The sequence below is a fragment of the Ruditapes philippinarum genome, unplaced genomic scaffold (assembly GCF_026571515.1).
Source record: "Ruditapes philippinarum isolate M1 unplaced genomic scaffold, ASM2657151v2 ctg7518_1_1_1_1, whole genome shotgun sequence".
Lineage (NCBI taxonomy): Eukaryota > Metazoa > Mollusca > Bivalvia > Venerida > Veneridae > Ruditapes > Ruditapes philippinarum.
The window spans coordinates 8,923-27,281 of NW_026855142.1; the positions used below are offsets into that span (position 1 = coordinate 8,923).

The 18,359-nt window shown below is 32.0% G+C and overlaps 1 protein-coding gene and 1 long non-coding RNA gene across 2 annotated transcripts; one reads left to right on the forward strand and one right to left on the reverse strand.

Moving 5' to 3' along the window:
* The first annotated feature begins 343 nt into the window (after positions 1 to 343).
* LOC132742261 (uncharacterized) lies at positions 344 to 4,222 on the forward strand. Its single transcript, XR_009627408.1, has 3 exons — positions 344 to 422; positions 1,485 to 1,652; positions 3,814 to 4,222. It is a non-coding gene; the product is annotated as an uncharacterized LOC132742261 (long non-coding RNA).
* A 1,958-nt stretch (positions 4,223 to 6,180) lies between these two features.
* Positions 6,181 to 7,547, reverse strand: LOC132742260 (uncharacterized). The gene has a single exon (XM_060730616.1). The coding sequence runs from the start codon at positions 7,471 to 7,473 to the stop codon at positions 6,181 to 6,183; it is 1,293 nt and encodes a 430-aa protein (XP_060586599.1). The 5' UTR covers positions 7,474 to 7,547.
* Positions 7,548 to 18,359: the final 10,812 nt, after the last annotated feature.

An 18,359-nucleotide genomic window follows, 5' to 3' on the forward strand; every position in this document is an offset into this window, starting at 1 on the left:
ACGCGGTTGCGGAATAAATTATTTCCGAAAGGACCAGAAACATTATATTAAACGGCATATATAAAGATATAAACATATATAAAGACATTGAAATGAAATAATAGTAGTGGAGAACTTTTAAAAATTTTCACACATTTATTGACACCTTCTGATGTGATTCTTTAGAACGGGAGATGCCCATGAGAGTAATACGGTTGTAAAAGTCATACTCGGCTTGGTTGAGTCTATGGTTTAGATATAATGAACATGATGCAACACATATCACTCCGACACTGGCATTGACTTCACTAGTATCAAATATAACTACCGGTATATCTCAGCAGCTACATGTTTTAAACATTTAGTTTAATTTCAGATCCCGTGTAACACGTGTAGCACTGGTGAAACATGTGACTTGGAAAGCGGTACTTGTAAATTTAAAGGTAAGTTAGCCCATCCGTTATATATTAATGAGAATGGTAGAAAACACGCTTTAGAATATACACACTGATCTTGTAAATGGGGCACTGTACCTGAAAAAGATACCAAAACTTTTTCTTTTTTCTTTTAAGCTGTAGAAGTCATGAGGCGACATTCAAGTTTAAGTGGTGAACGAATATTTTAGGTGCCCTTCCATACTTTATTAAACGCATATTAAACAATATTTGAATTGAAGCTTCGACCTATTGTAAATTAGCTGCACAACTTTCTGATAAAAAATATCTAAAATACCTGTCAGTATAAGGCGTTATGGTCCGAAAAGAGCAGTTTTCAAGAACATATTTGAACAAAACGGACTGGAAAATTACAAATATAATATTCCTAAAAATATAAATGATTAAAAAAATTGCTTGCGTTGATAATGACATGTTTTGGATGTCATTAGCATATTAGTTTTACTCTAATAAAAATACTGTCATAAGTAGAATTTTATGGTTTACCGCTCGATTATACAGTATGCCACGAATTAAACCTTAAAGAAGTGATATATAAAATATTCATTTATTTTATTTTTTCATATTAAACCATTGAATTGGAGCAAAAACCAGTTCAAGCGTTCAATTTAAACTATTACAATAAGTGGCATTTTCAAGTGTAAGACATAAGTCATTTTAAATTCATTTCCTTTTTGTTTTCAATTTTACCAAAAGCGGGTTGTATAATGATGATTAGCAAAGCCTTTTAAATGTGTAGATACTATTTTTTCACAAAATAATTTGATTTACATATTTATTGAACTTTATTCTATATTTAAAATGTAGAGGATAAAACACTTGATAGCGTTTTTATCCGTTTGTGTCAAAACCATGTATTATTGACACGCTCCGAAATTGTAAAAATATTAAGCACACTATCATAATAAAAGAGTTGTTCAGTTTTAATGAACCTGTAAGCGTAATATTTTTATAACTTATTCTCTCAATAAGAAACTTGTATAAAAAGAAACAGTTTCCGATCAAAATGACAGTGTTATCTTTTTAGATTTTTCGTTGGTTTCTTTCCAGACTGTTCTAATGTAGAGAATCCAGAAAATGGAACAATACTTGGAAATGTGAACAAGATTGGTGCGGTATGGCGGCAAAACTGTAACACGGGGTATCATCTTGAGGCGGGTAGCGATACGCTTATATGTGACACCGACGGGTATTGGAATTCAACGCAATGTATAAGAGGTAATTTACCTGACCATCAATATTTAAATTATCTTTCAAGTGAATCTTTGTCGTTTAATAGAGTAATTTTACCTAAATTATTCTTGGATGATAGAGAAATATCTGCTCTATAGATATATTGGCAAAAAGCGAAAATAAAATTGTGCAAGCTTTGACGCAGAAGGTATATATAATCTCCTATAACATCTTAAACAGGGGTTTGTTTGAAATCATTCAAAACTAGCTCAGTTGGTACAGTTATTGCATCTGCAGCGTCTAATATTTTGTATAATTATATATTTTTCAGACTTTTTAAGCAAAGTTCAGACTTCGAGGTTATTATATTTTCTGTTGTGATTTCTGTTTCGAATAACAGGATTTTTATTCGTGAGTTTAGAATTTGTGAAACTCCGTTATATTTCATCCATGCCATGTATAATTATACGAATAGCATTATTTTTATTCGTCAGTGTAGAATTTGTGCCTGTTTTTTGTACCAATTAATTCCCTAAGATATGAGTTTCATATTATAAGGTAGCTTTGCAAACCCCGATATATTTCATCCATGCCATGTATGTCCGCAATGTCCTCCTGCAATGCGACAAATGTACTGAGCATGCGTGTGTGATAGGTTCTGTTATGTCTAAGGATGATTTTGGATTTCATTTTAACTAATGTCATGCAATGCAATACGACGGTTTACTGAAAAACGACTCTTGCTGCCGTGAGTTAAAAAACTCGACGCATCCGTGATAAGAATGCATGCCTAGCTCTGCCTGCTGCGTGAGGTGTATCTGTCGCCTTCACCAGTGCAAAACGTACCACATACTGACGTTGCTACAGGCGGGGACGCATGACTGGACGTTGTGGACGTTTGTCTTATTCCAGCACGCAATAATGAACCGTCTTGGGATTTATTCATGAATGCCAGGAAAACTTATGGCTATCAAAATAGTAAGTCTGAGTCGTTCATGGAGATGCACGTCGCAGACTTTCGTAAATCGGACGTCCTGACGAAGGCAGGGCTTTGGTGTCCCAAACTGTTCGTACCATCTTTACAAGAAATCTACTATATTAAAAATTTTATAGCAAGACATTTTGAAGTTTACCAACTTCATAAATCTACTATATTTAAAATCGTATGGCAATACAATTTGACGTTTACCAACTTCATAAATGTACTATATTTAAAACCGTATGGCAAGACATTTTGACGTTTACCAACTTCATAAATCTACTATATTTAAAACCGTATGGCAAGACATTTTGACGTTTACCAACTTCATAAATCTACTTTATTTAAAATCGTATGGCAAGACATTTTGACGTTTACCAACTTCATAATTGCCTTTAGCGCTGCGTCTGATTAACGCGATAAACGTATGTTGCTTTATTGACCGAAGATGGAAAAAATTAATAACGTTTCAAGCGATAATGTATAAAATTTCGCGACACATTAACATTTTACGAAAATCCTTTAATACGTTTTTCCTTTTTTTTGGTTGTATAGGTTCAAAAAAGATATAAATCTAAACCTACAAAATAAATAAGAACAGATTGAAGCATGAGCTACTTGTATACTACTAGTAGTATACAATATAATCAATACTGTGTTTGCAGTATATTACTAAAATCAAAATATCAAAGTACATATATGATAGTAAATAACGCAAATGTGCATTTTCACCTCATTAACCTCATTAATAGACCAGATTAAACCAAGTCTGCAATTTCCATACGATATTGTTTTTCTTAGCGTTTCCGGGGGAGATAATTCCTTTTCAAAATATTTCTCCGTGTTGCCCCGTACTAATTTTATTGTTTTTTTTGTGTTTGACCATTTAGGATGATTGAATTCAGCACGTTAGTTCTGAAGAGCGATTTGAAATGCCGCTAAAGCCACCGGTGTTAGGAGGTCGTGAGAGATGTTACACTTTAATATTATCTGTCATGAACAAGCCCAATCAAACCGAGTCTTAATTTTACTTAAAATCATTATTGTTGTTATCAGTGCTTTGGAGGGTTCACCCCTTTGTGTCAAGGTTTCTGTATATACATTGACCATAATACATGCATATGACAAATGAGTGAACTAGACAATTGCTTTATTTCATTGTAAGTAGCCTAAACAGATATATTACAAAGTTTGTAAACACTTAAACAATTGTATTAAATGTTTCAGATTGTGTACCATTGTCTAAATACACAGGAAATCTTAGTGTCACGACACTTGGGTATCAATGTCAAAGATGGGAATTGAACTTCCCACATAAGCATAAATACAACACCTCGGAATATTTCCCAGATGGATCCATACTTCAAGCTGAAAACTATTGCCGGGCTGTTGACTATAGTTCCCTTTGGTGTTAAACAACCGATGCATTGAAAAGATGGGATACTTGCGACAGTCCGGATGAAATATGTTAACAATATCAGTAGTACATATAGGATACTTGCGACAGTCCCGATGAAATATGTTAACAATATCAGTAGTACAGATAGGATACTTGCGACAATCCGGATGAAATATGTTAATCAATATCTGTAGTACAGTCGGGATACTTGCGACAGTCCCGAAGAAATATGTTAACAATATCAGTAGTAAAGATAGGATACTTGCGACAATCCGGATGAAATATGTTAACAATATCTGTAGTAAAGATAGGATACTTGCGACAATCCGGATGTAATATGTTAACAATTTCAGTAGTAAAGATAGGATACTTTCGACAGTTCCGATGAAATATGTTAACAATATCGGTAGTAAATGATGGAATATTTGCGACAGTCCTGACGAAATATGTAAACAACATCTTTAAATTGGTAAAAATGACAAATTTGCAAACTCTCTCGATGAATGCTTTTACTATATATTAATTGGCAATGATACTTTTGAAACACGTTTGATTATTTCTATTAACTAGATCTTTACTTTAATGCTGATGGAACGTTTTAAACACGCTCGGTTTTAAAAATAACTGCATTGAAAGCAACAAGTACATTATTGTTAATATTCACTATAATTAGAGATTAAATTATTTAAGTTTAATTTTATGCTTGGTGTAATTTCGACATGCAGTAGTAATTTGACATCACCTATATAGCTAGGTGCTTGCGTTACCGAAGCTTAAACATACACCATAATATGTTTACATTAAAGACCTATTTCGACCCGTTTTATTTTTATTTATCGATAAACCTTTTTTATTATAGTTAAAAAAACGATATTATTTGGCAATATACATATACACACGTTTGATTTTATTGCTTGATAGAAATATAACAGTAACAGAGAGTTTTTTTTTATGGAAGCCAAAATAGTACAAAGTTTATATTTTTTTCATTGTCCAAACAATACCACATTCAGCGATACTTACCGCGAATGATAGGCATGTAGCATGCTCTAAAACCGTCATAAACGTAATAAAATCACATATGCGTGCCTTTACTATGGATGAGAAAATTATTATTCTAGGACATAATGCACCTTTAATTTCTGTAAAGTATTGACTAGTGATAGAAGAAGATATATAGTCTTGAAGAACGTGTTAAATATTAACGTTACATGTTGAGCATACATTAATAACCCTTTTTATTGATGGGCAAATAGCATACTGGCAAATATATTCAATAGAATACATCAAACGCTTTCTAATTACTTAATTTATGCTTAGATATGTTTGATGGATATATTTATAAATAAATTAATATACTTTTGATTCCTGCATCGCTAACTTCAGAAAAAAGGATCAATTATTTTTCCCGAAGTTCCTGTTAGAGAGACATATGTTATAACGTTAGATTTGATTTTAGAACAACTTAAGACATGAATTGTCTTTTCTAATATGTATTTATTTTACTGATTCAAACACTTATCGCAGTTACTTTCAAAAGTGATGGAGTCATAATTCATTAGCATATAAATTTTACACTGCAATGCCAAACGGATGTGCATAGATTCATTTTAAACAGTTAAACAATTGTTGGTACAATAATCAGATAAAGCATAACTGTAAGATCCTAGCATTATAAGACATCAGTATCAAGACGTCTGCATAAAATAAACAATAAATATTAAGCTTATCTTACTTAACCGGATCGTGATTTTTTTGTAAACTGTTCTGGCAAATCATTAACAAATATCTTGAACAAGTTAGGGCTTAAGTTGTCTCCCTGTCTTACACCAACATATTGTGGCAATATCCCGTCTTTGTCCCCTAGGGGGTTTCTTAATTCTTTTCGTTATATATCAGTATAACAGAAATGTAAAAACAACTGATCATTCTCAAGCAGACGCATGCATGAAAAATATACTTACAAATGCTGAACTTCGTGTATTTTCGGTTAAATCCGTGTCGGTTAAATCCGTGTTTCCTCGTTACATTCCGTAATGTGTCAAAACTGTTTAAATATAATATTTATACTGAATGAATGTTATTATTTACACTACACTGCATATATACACTGTACATATATTAGTTTATGCTTTATATATATATATATATTTAGGCAAAATCTGAATCGGATGAAGACCAGGAAAATGCCTCTTTTACATATGGATTTTCCAAAGTATTTTTTTATGTCTGCTGGTCTGTTTTCTTAATGTAACATATCCTACTGAATGGCACACACTATCATCTTTCATTGTATGCTTTTTCTTATATTTCTCTGTGTTCTTCAATTTCAGACGTAAACGATCAACTTTCTCCCGTAACGTTACAACATCTCTATGCTCTGTTGTAGTTTTATTCACTTCACTATCACTAGATTCAGTTTCTTTTTCTACATCTACTTCTCTTGAAGTTGACTGTATTGAAGTACAACTACCTTGTTTTTCACTTGTGACATATGCAGCGGCTGCACTTCTTGCACTGTCAGAAGAAATGGATATAACATCCCCTTCAGATAAGTTTGATCCTGAATCAGTGTCAGTATCGTTATCTGCTAATGTTGGTATAACTTCCCATTCCCGGAAGGTTGCATCGTCACATTCATTGTTAAAGTCCCATGAGTCAAAGAGAGGAGTTGGGTAAGTGTACTTTGGGGGTTCTTTCAAACTGTATATGTCACGGAATAAATCAAAGAAAGGCTCAAAATATCTGCCTTTTACCTCTGATCTCCAAATTACTTTTGCCAGGTGACCTTCAAATTGACTTAATTGGGTTCCTGCAATACTTTTGAAGTTATCCTTGGCATGTTTCCAAGCTCCCTCTATTCTATTGGTATGGACCTGAATTACCTCCCCTGTATCAAGATTTCTATAAGAACTTTTGAATGTGAACTTATGAATGACGGAGAAGTGATTATATCCCAACTCATTTAAAGGGCAATAAGCGCTCCATCCGTCGCTATAAATTGTCGAACCTTTTTCTACGTGACGTTCAATGAGGGGTAACAAAGTTTTTTGAGATCTATCTCTGACAGGATATAATATAATGGAATTTGATTCTCTTTCTACCATTCTAAATACCCATATTTTACAACCTTTTCTATGATTTCCTCTATGCTGTTTAATTCTTCTACCAAATAGTGATTCGTCTATTTCAATTACTTCCTTCAATTTACGATTGAGTACATGTGTATGAAAGTGTTCTTTAAAAAGTTCTCGGATAAAACTACCCCAGTCCACCCCTGCACTTTGATAGTGAATGCCTGATTGCCTACTACATTGATATAGCGTATTTGCTTCTAGATAAGTTTGAATGAACACCATTATATCTTGTATTGTTAATTTTGATTTCTCAAAGAAGCTGTACTTCCTACTTGCACATTCATGATTACGATTTCTGTTACATCTTAAAGTAAATCCAGTACTTCTCCTCGACCTCTTACATAATTCCATTATGCTGTGACATTTAGAACTGGATTCTTGGTTTGATACTTTACTAATACATGGTATTTTATTTGGCAAAAGTCCATTTCTTATACACCATTTCACCACAAAAGAGTCTTCTTGCATGAAAAGATGGTAAAAATTCCAAGGATTTTAGAAATCTGATACAGTAATATCATCTACATCTATTTTTCTTCTTCTAAATCCACCACCAATACGAAAACTAACTTTCTCTTGTAATTCCTCTATAGAACCACCTTCGGCCATTTTATAACATATATAATACTGACTACCTATAACACTATGCAGATATTTCAGTTTGGCAAAATAATATTAATTCAATATTCACTCAAACAACACATACCTTTTTCTGGACATAATTTCATTCAATATATTATTACTCTTCAGGTCACAATTATAATAGCAAATGAGGAACAAAATGGGGAACGGAATGAATAATTTTTTATAAATAACATTCATTCAATAAAAAGTCAACACTTGTAACTTTCGATATATATTTAATTACATCATATGTTACATATTTAACTTCATATATCACATAATTTAACAATGACATTCATTCCGTCAATACATTTTTTATTTATCTATAAAATATATAGAAAAAAGATATTTCAAATTGCCTTTTTATGCAATATATAAAACCCATGAAAACCATCTTCCGGTAAATCCTTACTTTTAAAACACATTAAAAAAAAAAGTATATAAATAATACAGTTTCTTGGTAATACAGTTTAATTACAATGCAATGAACAGATATCTTTATGTTAATGACGACTTTCATTCCGTATTTTTAAGTTTCACAATATTTCAAAATCAATAACGAAATGACCAAATATGATAATGTTTGATTTATATAACATATCGTGATAAATACATGTTTTCATATAGGTTGAAAATGAGAAGAAAATAAAACGCTTACCACCCTTATTTGTTCCCCAAATATCAATAACAATATTACATCATGTTATAATGAACATAAAATGTTCATGCATGAGAAATTGGTGATAACTATTTACAATTTTCTATATTATACATAAAAAAGTCATAATGAGTAGGAGTACAAATGCAGAAATATACGATAAATGGCATACTATACAAGATATAATAGGACCTGCTAATTTGTGGCCTTATTTCATCAGGAGACTTTTCTGGACTACTAATACAAAACACTTTCAAAGGATTTTATTGTGTGCTTTTGTATATGTGAACGGATTGAATCCTGATATATTTTTGGAGTGGTTGGACTTAATGACATTGGCAAGAGACAGGGCTGCGCGCAATCATTTTTGTGCTCTATTTCGTTTGTTTGAACACGGCAATTATCGAAAATCACTATATGCTTGGAATGTTAGCCAAAGGCAATATCAATACTTGGATGGAACAATCAGACTGTATATAAATAAAGACAGAAGATAACGAAATAACTCATAATCATTATGAAAGTATGTATAACAATAAACTTAGTATAATAACAAAATTTCATTGTATTTAAGTCATACATTTCATTCCGTTAATACATTACTTTACAAACTTCCCCCTCCCACTCCCCCCAAAAAATTAACTAATCGTCTTTTTCTAATAGCATATAAACCCCCTGAAAAAAACTTTTTTCCAGGAAAATCAACAAGGAACCATTAATACTATAATAAATAAGAAAGTATCTCTATATATTCTACCATCATTGTCCCCTAAAAACTACATCCATGTATATAAATATTTTTATATATTGTTGATTTAATCATAATATTCATTGTTATAATATTCATTCAGTATATACATCACTTAAAGACACTTTCCCTCAAAAGATTGCCAAGCCCCATTTTCTCATTGCATATTATCCCCCAAGAAAACCCTCTTCCCGGGAAATCTTCCCTTTCTAAGGCATGTATAAAACAGTAATATATAATACACTCTCTCTATATATACTACCGTCATTGTCCCCTCAAAGTTTCCCCTATTTATATACACACATATTCATATATAATTATATTCATCGTATTTTATTAATAACATTCATTCACTATATACATCACTTTAAGACACTTTCCCCAAAAGATTGCCGAGCCCCATTTTCTGATTGCATTTTATCCCCCAAGAAAACCCTCTTCCCGGGAAATCTTCCCTTTCTAAGGCATCTATAAAACAGTAATATATAATACAGTCTCTCTATATATACTACCGTCTTTGTCCCCTCAAAGTTTTCCCTATTTATATACACACATAAATATATATAATTATATACATCGTATTTTATTAATAAAACTCATTCAGTATATACATCACTTTAAGACACCTTTCCCCTAAACATTGCCAAGCCCCAGTTTCTCATTGCATATTATCCCCCAAGAAAACCCTCTTCCCGGGAAATCTTCCCTTTCTAAGGCATCTATAAAACAGAAATATATAATACAGTCTCTCTATATATACTACCGTCATTGTCCCCTCAAAGTTTCCCCTATTTATATACACACATATACATATATAATTATATATATCGTATTTTACTAATAACATTCATTCAGTATATACATCACTTTAAGACACTTTCCCCCAAAAGATTGCCAAGCCCCATTTTCTCATTGCATATTATCCCCCCCAAAAACCCTCTTCCCGGGAAATCTTCCCTTTCTAAGGCATCTATAAAACAGTAATACAGTATATTGTCTATATATATACTACCGTCATTGTCCCCTTTACGATTTTTTCCGAAAAAATCGGATATATTCGTAATTAACAAGTCACGTGATTATGCAAGCGTCTGACAGATTAACAATATGGTTCATGCGTATTTCGTATTTATGTGAAGAGGCAAAATCCCCTAGGGGACAAAGACGGGATAATGCCCAAATTGTTAGATTTTAACAGTATACTCATAATCGTTTTCATCATTTTTATTGCTATTTATTCCACTTTTATTAAGTTATTTGAACCACAATAATGACTAAATGTTGAATATATCCTTTGTTTTTCAGATTTTACTTTAACATGAATGTAATTATCCTTGTACATGTCTCTCAGAAAATTTAAAAAAAGGTCCATTTATTCCAATATTGTTCATTTTGACAATAAGAATAGAGTGTAAAATAGTATCAAATGCCTTGGAAAAATCTACAAAAAAGATGTATAGCTTTGAATGTCAAGCTATAATTTCTCAACAATAATTCTCAATACAAACATAATTATGATCAATAATACCTGCCTCAATACATCCTCAAGCATCTTAACTGGTTTCCAGTTTTCCCGACAAATACCTATCACTAATTATACTATATTTTTAGTATCTGTAAGCATGTATACGTGAATGGAATTTTAACAAAATTAAAGATAGTAAAATAGATAAAAGAAATATTTTTATTAAATAATTGAAAAATGTTTTTTTTTAAACATAACTGCCTTGAAAGCAACAAGTACATTGCTATAAAAATCACTCTAATTGGAGATTAATTATTCAAGTTTAATTTTGTGCATGATGTATTTCGACATGCCATATTAATTGACATCACCTAGGTGTTTTGGTACCCAAGCTTAATCATACACCATAATATGTTTACATTAAAGACCTTTAACGACCCGTTTTACTTCGTAATGGATCGTTTTTTATTGAAGTTCCCAAAAAGACATAACTCATCGGACATGTACCTATACAATCGTTTACATTTTTTGATTCAAGGTATCTTACATAATCTTATAGCGATTTTGTACTTTATATGGAAGTCAAAATATTAATTTGTTTACATTTCTTTGTATTTGTTCAAACAAAATCACATTCAGCGATACTTGCCGCAGATGACAGGCATGTAGCATGCTCTGAAACCATTTTAAACGTTATAAAATCACATATGCGTGCTTTTACCACGAACGGGAACATTAATTAGTTTCTAGGACATAATGTGCCTTTAACGTATGTTAAGTAATAATAAATGACATGCATATTATTAAAACAACGTATAAACTTGTTTAATATTAACGTAACATGTGGAGCATACAGTAATACCTTTTTTATTGAAATGCAACGACCATGGCTGAAAATGTTTGAAATACGTTTAAAGTTTCCTAATTACTAAATTCATGCTTCAATATATTTATAAATATATTAATATGCTTTTTATTGCTTTAGTAAATTCTTGCATCGCGGACTTTAAATGAAATAAACTATTTTATCAGACGGGCTTGTCAAAGCGACATATTTGTTATCTTTAGTTTAGTTCTAAGATTAACTTTAGACATGGATTGTCTGTTTGAATATATAGAGGATATTCAAGTTTTTTCTATAAATACATGATTTATTTTCATCGAGTGGTATGAAAATAAATATTTCATGAGTGGCGGTAGCCACGAGTGAAATATGGTAATTTTCATGCCACAAGATGAAAATAAATCATGTATTTATAGAAAAAACTTGAATTTTCTGTTTATTATGTACATTTTTCTCTTTTTTGCGATAAAATTTGAAAAACTTTCCCTTAAATTTTGTGTACTGGTAGAATTTAAAAGAAAGTAGTCCGGCAAGACACCAGTGAAAATACGGAAAATATGTTTCACTGCAGTGAAAAATAAATTTTTACAGTGAAAATACGGAAAATGAAAATACGCATTTTATTTCATCAATATTTCTCAATATTTCATTTATTAGTATATAATAAATATTTGTATTACTGTTTCAAACACTTAACGCATTTACTTTCAAAAGTGATGGAGTCACAATTAATTACCATATTAACTTTACGCTGCAATGCCAAACGGATGTGCAGCGATTCAAAATATTGTATATTGTTCCGATTAACAAATGTATACTCGAATGTGGACTAAGAAATCATTGCGCGGCGGTCAATTTTTGGCGACACAATGGTATATGTGAACTGTTCTTGTCCGCTGATGAAGGAAAATTAAGTAGGAAGGACTGTATTCACGTGCTAAAAGGGAATATCAATGTGGAAGAGGTAAATTGGTCGTGGAAATATTGAAGACATAACTTCTAAATGTGGTAGACATATTTCTAAACGAATCATTTTTGGAAAACACTGCTTTTAAACTCATGTTAGGGCCTCATAATTTTCTTTCACCTTGCACGATTTTATTTGTATCAATAACATAAAGTTGCTTTATAATTGTCAAGTTTAATATTTTCCTGTTAAAATATTATATTTATAAAAAATAAAATATTAATTTTTATCACACACCCGTGCCGGTTTTGCGACTCCGTAAATATGGTATTGCACGGCCGTGCATATATTTTGACGTGACGTCATTAGCGTTATACAAACATAGTGTAAAGACGCGCTAAATGCTAGCGTTATACTATAGGCGCGTCAATGAAAAATAACTCTTATTTCACTTTAAACGGTCTTTATTTTGGGTATGTGATAAATAGAATATTAAATTCGTGTAAGTTCATTACTGAATTTATTGCACTCGTTGAATAAAATAATATTATGCTCGCCAGAGGCTCGCATAATATAATTTTATTCAACTCGTGCAATAAATTCAGTATTGAACTTACACTCATTCAATATCCTCTATATCTTAAGTGAGCACATTTTCCATATGAGTTTCAAATATTGATTCTAACAATAAAGTATCATTTCGATACTCTTATTGATAATTGTTGAACAAATGTTACTTAAGTTACAAGCGATTCAGTATGCACATGCTTATGATGAATAATGATTTATCACATAAACCGCGGTAATAAAGCCATTTAATAAAAACGATATTGCACTAGTGTAATAACACTTTGACGTGACGTCATTTGCGCTATATAGAAACATAGCGTCAAAGCGCGCCAATGTTAGCGTTTCACTATAGGCGCGTCATTGAAAAATTACTCATTTTAACAGTTTACTGTTCTTATTTTATATACATGTATGTGATAAATAGAATATTATATTCGTGTAGATTTAATACTAAATTTATTGAACTCGTTGAATAAAACAATATTATGCTCGCCAGAGGCTCGCATAATATGATTTTATTCAACTCGTTCAATAAATTTAGTATTAAACTACACTCATTCAATATCCTCTATATAATGTTCTAGAAGAATTTACAATGCGTTATCTGCGTAAATATACGTAATATCGGATTATATATCTCACACATGTCGACAACGTCCATATATGATTTTTTAAGGTTTGTTTACCAGCTTCAGCATAAAGACTTTCTACGGGCAATATTCGAAAAGGACTAAATGCTAAACAAGGACGTTATGATGTATAGCCTTGAACATTTGTAAATAAGATTTCCTAGCAAAACTAAAAAAAAAATATAATTTTAATCGTGTATTTTTTTACCTTATTAAGTGTGGAATAAAGAAAGAAAATTTTATCAAATAAAACTCTACGAAAATTTATTCCACCAACGACAGAAATTTTGTAAAGATCAAAGTTAATGAGATTTTTCCGTAATCGGTTTTTTACTCAACAGTTCGAATGTGAACATTTCATTTGGTTTAGGTCTGCCTAGGAGAGATGATAAAAGTTGCAACAGCTTATGCGGTTTTCAATTCTTAACACTTGACGCGTTGGAATAAATTATTCCGAAAGGACCAGAAACATTATATAAACGGCATATATAAAGATATAAACATATATAAAGACATTGAAATGAAATAATAGTAGTGGAGAACTTTTAAAAATTTTCACACATTTATTGACACCTTCTGATGTTATTTTTTAAAACGGGAGATGCCATGAGAGTAATACGGTTGTAAAAGTCATACTCGGCTTGATTGATGCAACACATATTACTCCAACCCTGGCATTGACTTCACTAGTATCAACTATAACTACCGGTATATCTCAGCAGCTACATGTTTTAAACATTTAGTTTAATTTCAGATCCCGTGTAAAACGTGTAGCACTGGTGAAACATGTGACTTGGAAAGCGGTGCTTGTATATTTAAAGGTAAGTTAGCCCATCCGTTATATAATAATGAGAATGGTAGAAAACACGCTTCAGAATATGCACACTGATCTTGTAAATGGGGCACTGTACCTGAAAAAGATACCAAAACTTTTTCTTTTTTCTTTTAAGCTGTAGAAGTCATGAGGCGACATTCAAGTTTAAGTGGTGAACGAATATTTTAGGTGCCCTTCCATACTTTATTAAACGCACATTAAACAATATTTGAATTGAAGCTTCGACCTATTGTAAATTAGCTGGACAACTTTCTGATAAAAAATATCTAAAATACATGTCAGGATAAGGCGTAATGGTCGGAAATAAGCAGTATTCAAGAACATATTTGAACAAAACGGACTGGAAAAGAACAAATATAATATTCCTAAAAAAATATTTATTTTTTGATTGCTTGCGTTGATAATGACATGTTATGAATGTTATTAGAAGATTAGTTTTACTCTAACAAAGAGACTGTCGTAAGTAGAATTTTATGGTTTACCGCTCATGGATACAGTATGTCATCACTTAAACCTTGAAGTAGAGTAATCTAAAATATTCATTTATTTAATTATTATTTTTTTCAATTAAACCATTGCATTGGAGAAAAAACAGTTCAAGCGTTGAATTAAAACTAAAACAATTGATGGCGACATAGGTCATTTTAATTGCATTCCCTTTTTGTTTTCAAATTTCGAAAAGCGGGTCGTATAATGATGATTAGCAAAGCCTTTTAAATGTGTAGACAATTTTTTTTTCACAAAATAATTTGATTTACACATTTACTGAACCTCATTTCCATGTAAAAATGTAGAGGATAAAACACTTGAAAGCGCTTATAAAATAAAAGATTAATTCTGAAATAGTGGCCTACTTGAATTCTGTATAATCACCCTTAGGATATGTTGCCTGCTTTTTAAATTTGTCTTTTGACGTCTTATCTGTTATATGCAGGCTTCATAACCTCAGATCTCCTTTCAAAATTCCATTTCATTTAGTTTCGCCCATTGTTTTCTTGTTTAGGGCAAACGGATTCTTTTCCTTGGGGACCATACGCCGCTTTTCATGGAATGACACTACTTTGTCACATTGTAGGTTCCATGATAACTGCCGTATGAACACATCTGCGGACGTTTCTAAATTCAAAATTTTACCATTTTCATGTTTAAATGTTGAATTCTGCGTAAGCCGGTGCTAGGGGGCGTGGACGGTAGTTTGCACTTTACAGTACCGTCCAGAACAGGCTCAATCAAACCGAGCCTGCAACATTTTCAATTTTGTTGTGTTGGACTTTCTTTAGGGATTCTGTTTTTCTCTATTTTATGTATCTGTGATTTGAGTTATTGCTACTTGTTATAACTTTATCACACTTTTATCCGTTTGTGTCAAAACCATGTATTATTAACACGCTCTGGAATTGTCAAAATATTAAACACACAATCATAATAAAAGGGTTTTTCATTTTTAATGAACTTGTAAGCGTAATATCCTTATAACTCTTTCTCTCAATAAGAAAGTTGTATAAAAAAGGAACAGTTTCCGATCAAAATTACAGTGTTATCTTTTTAGATTTTTCGTTGGTTTCTTTCCAGAATGTTCTAATGTAGAGTATCCAGAAAATGGAACAATACTTGGAAATGTGAACAAGATTGGTGCGGTATGGCGGCAAAACTGTAACACGGGGTATCATCTTGAGGCGGGTAGCGATACGCTTATATGTTACACAAACGGGTATTGGAATTCAACGCAATGTATAAGAGGTAATTTACCTGACCATCAATATTTAAATTATCTTTCAAGTGAATCTTTGTCGTTTAATAGAGTAATTTTACCTAAATTATTCTTGGATGATAGAGAAATATCTGCTCTATAGATATACTGGCGAAGAGCGAAAATAAAATTGTGCAAGCTTTGACACAGAAGGTACATAAAATCTCCTATAACATCTTAAACAGGAGTTTGTTTGAAATTATTCAATACTAGCTCAGTTGGTATAGTTATTGCATCTGCAGCGTCTAATATTTTGTATACATATTTTTCAGACTTTTTAAGCAAAGTTCAAACTTCGAGGTTATTTTTTTTTTCTGTTCTGATTTCTGTTTCGAATAACAGGATTTTTATTCGTCAGTTTAGAATTTGTGAAACTCCGTTATATTTCATCCATGTCATGTATAATTATACGAATAGCATTATTTTTATTCGTTAGTGTAGAATTTGTGCCTGTTTTATGTACTAATTCATTCCCTAAGATATGAGTTTCATATTAGAAGGTAGCTTTGCAAACCCCGATATATTTCATCCATGCCATGTATGTCCGCAATTGGAATCGATGCATGCTTTAAATCGGCGTCTCCTGCAATGCGACAAATGTACTGAGCATGCGTGTGTGATAGGGTCAGTTATGTCTAAGGAAGATTTTCGATTTCATTTTAACTAATGTCATGCAATGCAATACGACGGTTTACTGAAAAGCGACTCTCGCTGCCGTGAGTTGAAAAACTCGACGCATCCGTGACATGAATGCATGCCTAGCTCTGCCTACTGCGTGAGGTGTATCTGTCGCCTTCACCAGTGCAAAACGTACCACATACTGACGTTGTTACAGGCAGGGACGCATGACTGGACATTGAGGACGTATGCCTTATTCCAGCACGCAATAATGCACCGTCTTGGGATTTATTCATGAATGCCAGGCAAACTTGTAGCTTTCAAAATAGTAAGTCTGAGTCGTTCATAGAGATGCACGTCGCAGACTTTCGTAAATCGGACGTCCTGACGAAAACAGGGCTTTGGTGTCCTAAACTGTCCGTACCATCTTTACAAGAAATCTTCTGTATTAAACATTTTATGGCAAGACATTTTGACGTTTACCATCTTCATAAATCTACTATATTTAAAATCGTATGGCAAGACATTTTGACGTTTACTTACTTCATAAATCTACTATATTTAAAACCGTATGGCAATACAATTTGACGTTTACCAACTTCATAAATCTACTATTTTTAAAATCGTATGGCAAGACATTTAGACATTTACTAACTTCATAAATCTACTATATTTAAAACCGTATGGCAAGACATTTAGACGTTTACCAACTTCATAAATCTATTATATTTAAAATCGTATGGCAAGACATTTAGACATTTACTAACTTCATAAATCTACTATATTTAAAACCGTATGGCAAGACATTTAGACGTTTACCAACTTCATAAATCTATTATATTTAAAATCGTATGGCAAGACATTTAGACGTTTACTAACTTCATAAATCTACTATATTTAAAACCGTATGGCAAGACAATTTGACGTTTACTAACTTCATAAAAACCTAAAGCGCTGCGTCTGATTAAAGTGATAAACGTTTTTTGCTTTATTGACCGAAGATAAAAAACATAAAACGATTCAAGCGATAATGTATAAAATTATCGCGACACATTAACATTTAAAAAAAAAACCTTATCCTTTATTTTGGTTGTATAGATGCAAACAATTTATAAATCTAAACCTACAAAATAAATGAGAACAGATTGAAGCATGAGCTACTAGTATACTACTAGTAGTTTACAATATCATCAATATTGTGTTTGCAGTATACTACCAATATCAAAATATCAAAGTACATATATGATAGTAGATAACGCAAATGTGCATTTCACCTCATTAACCTCATTAATAGACCAGATTAAACCAAAGATAAATACAGAATCCCTAAAGAAAGCCCAACACGCCAAAATTGAAAATGTTGCAGGCTCGGTTTGATTGAGCCTGTTCATGGACGGTACTGGAAAGTGCAAGTTACCGTCCACGCCCCCTAGCACCGGCTTAAGCAGAATTCAACATTTAACATGAACTGGTAAAATTTAGAATTTTGAAACATCCGCAGATGTGTTCATATGGCGGTTATCATGGAACCTTCAATGTGACACTTCCGTGCCATTCCATGAAAAGCGGCATATGGTCCCCAAGTAAAA

Bases quoted from the DNA above. Each gene is read 5' to 3' on its own strand.
- LOC132742260 (XM_060730616.1), bottom strand. From the start codon at position 7,473: ATGGAATTATGTAAGAGGTCGAGGAGAAGTACTGGATTTACTTTAAGA.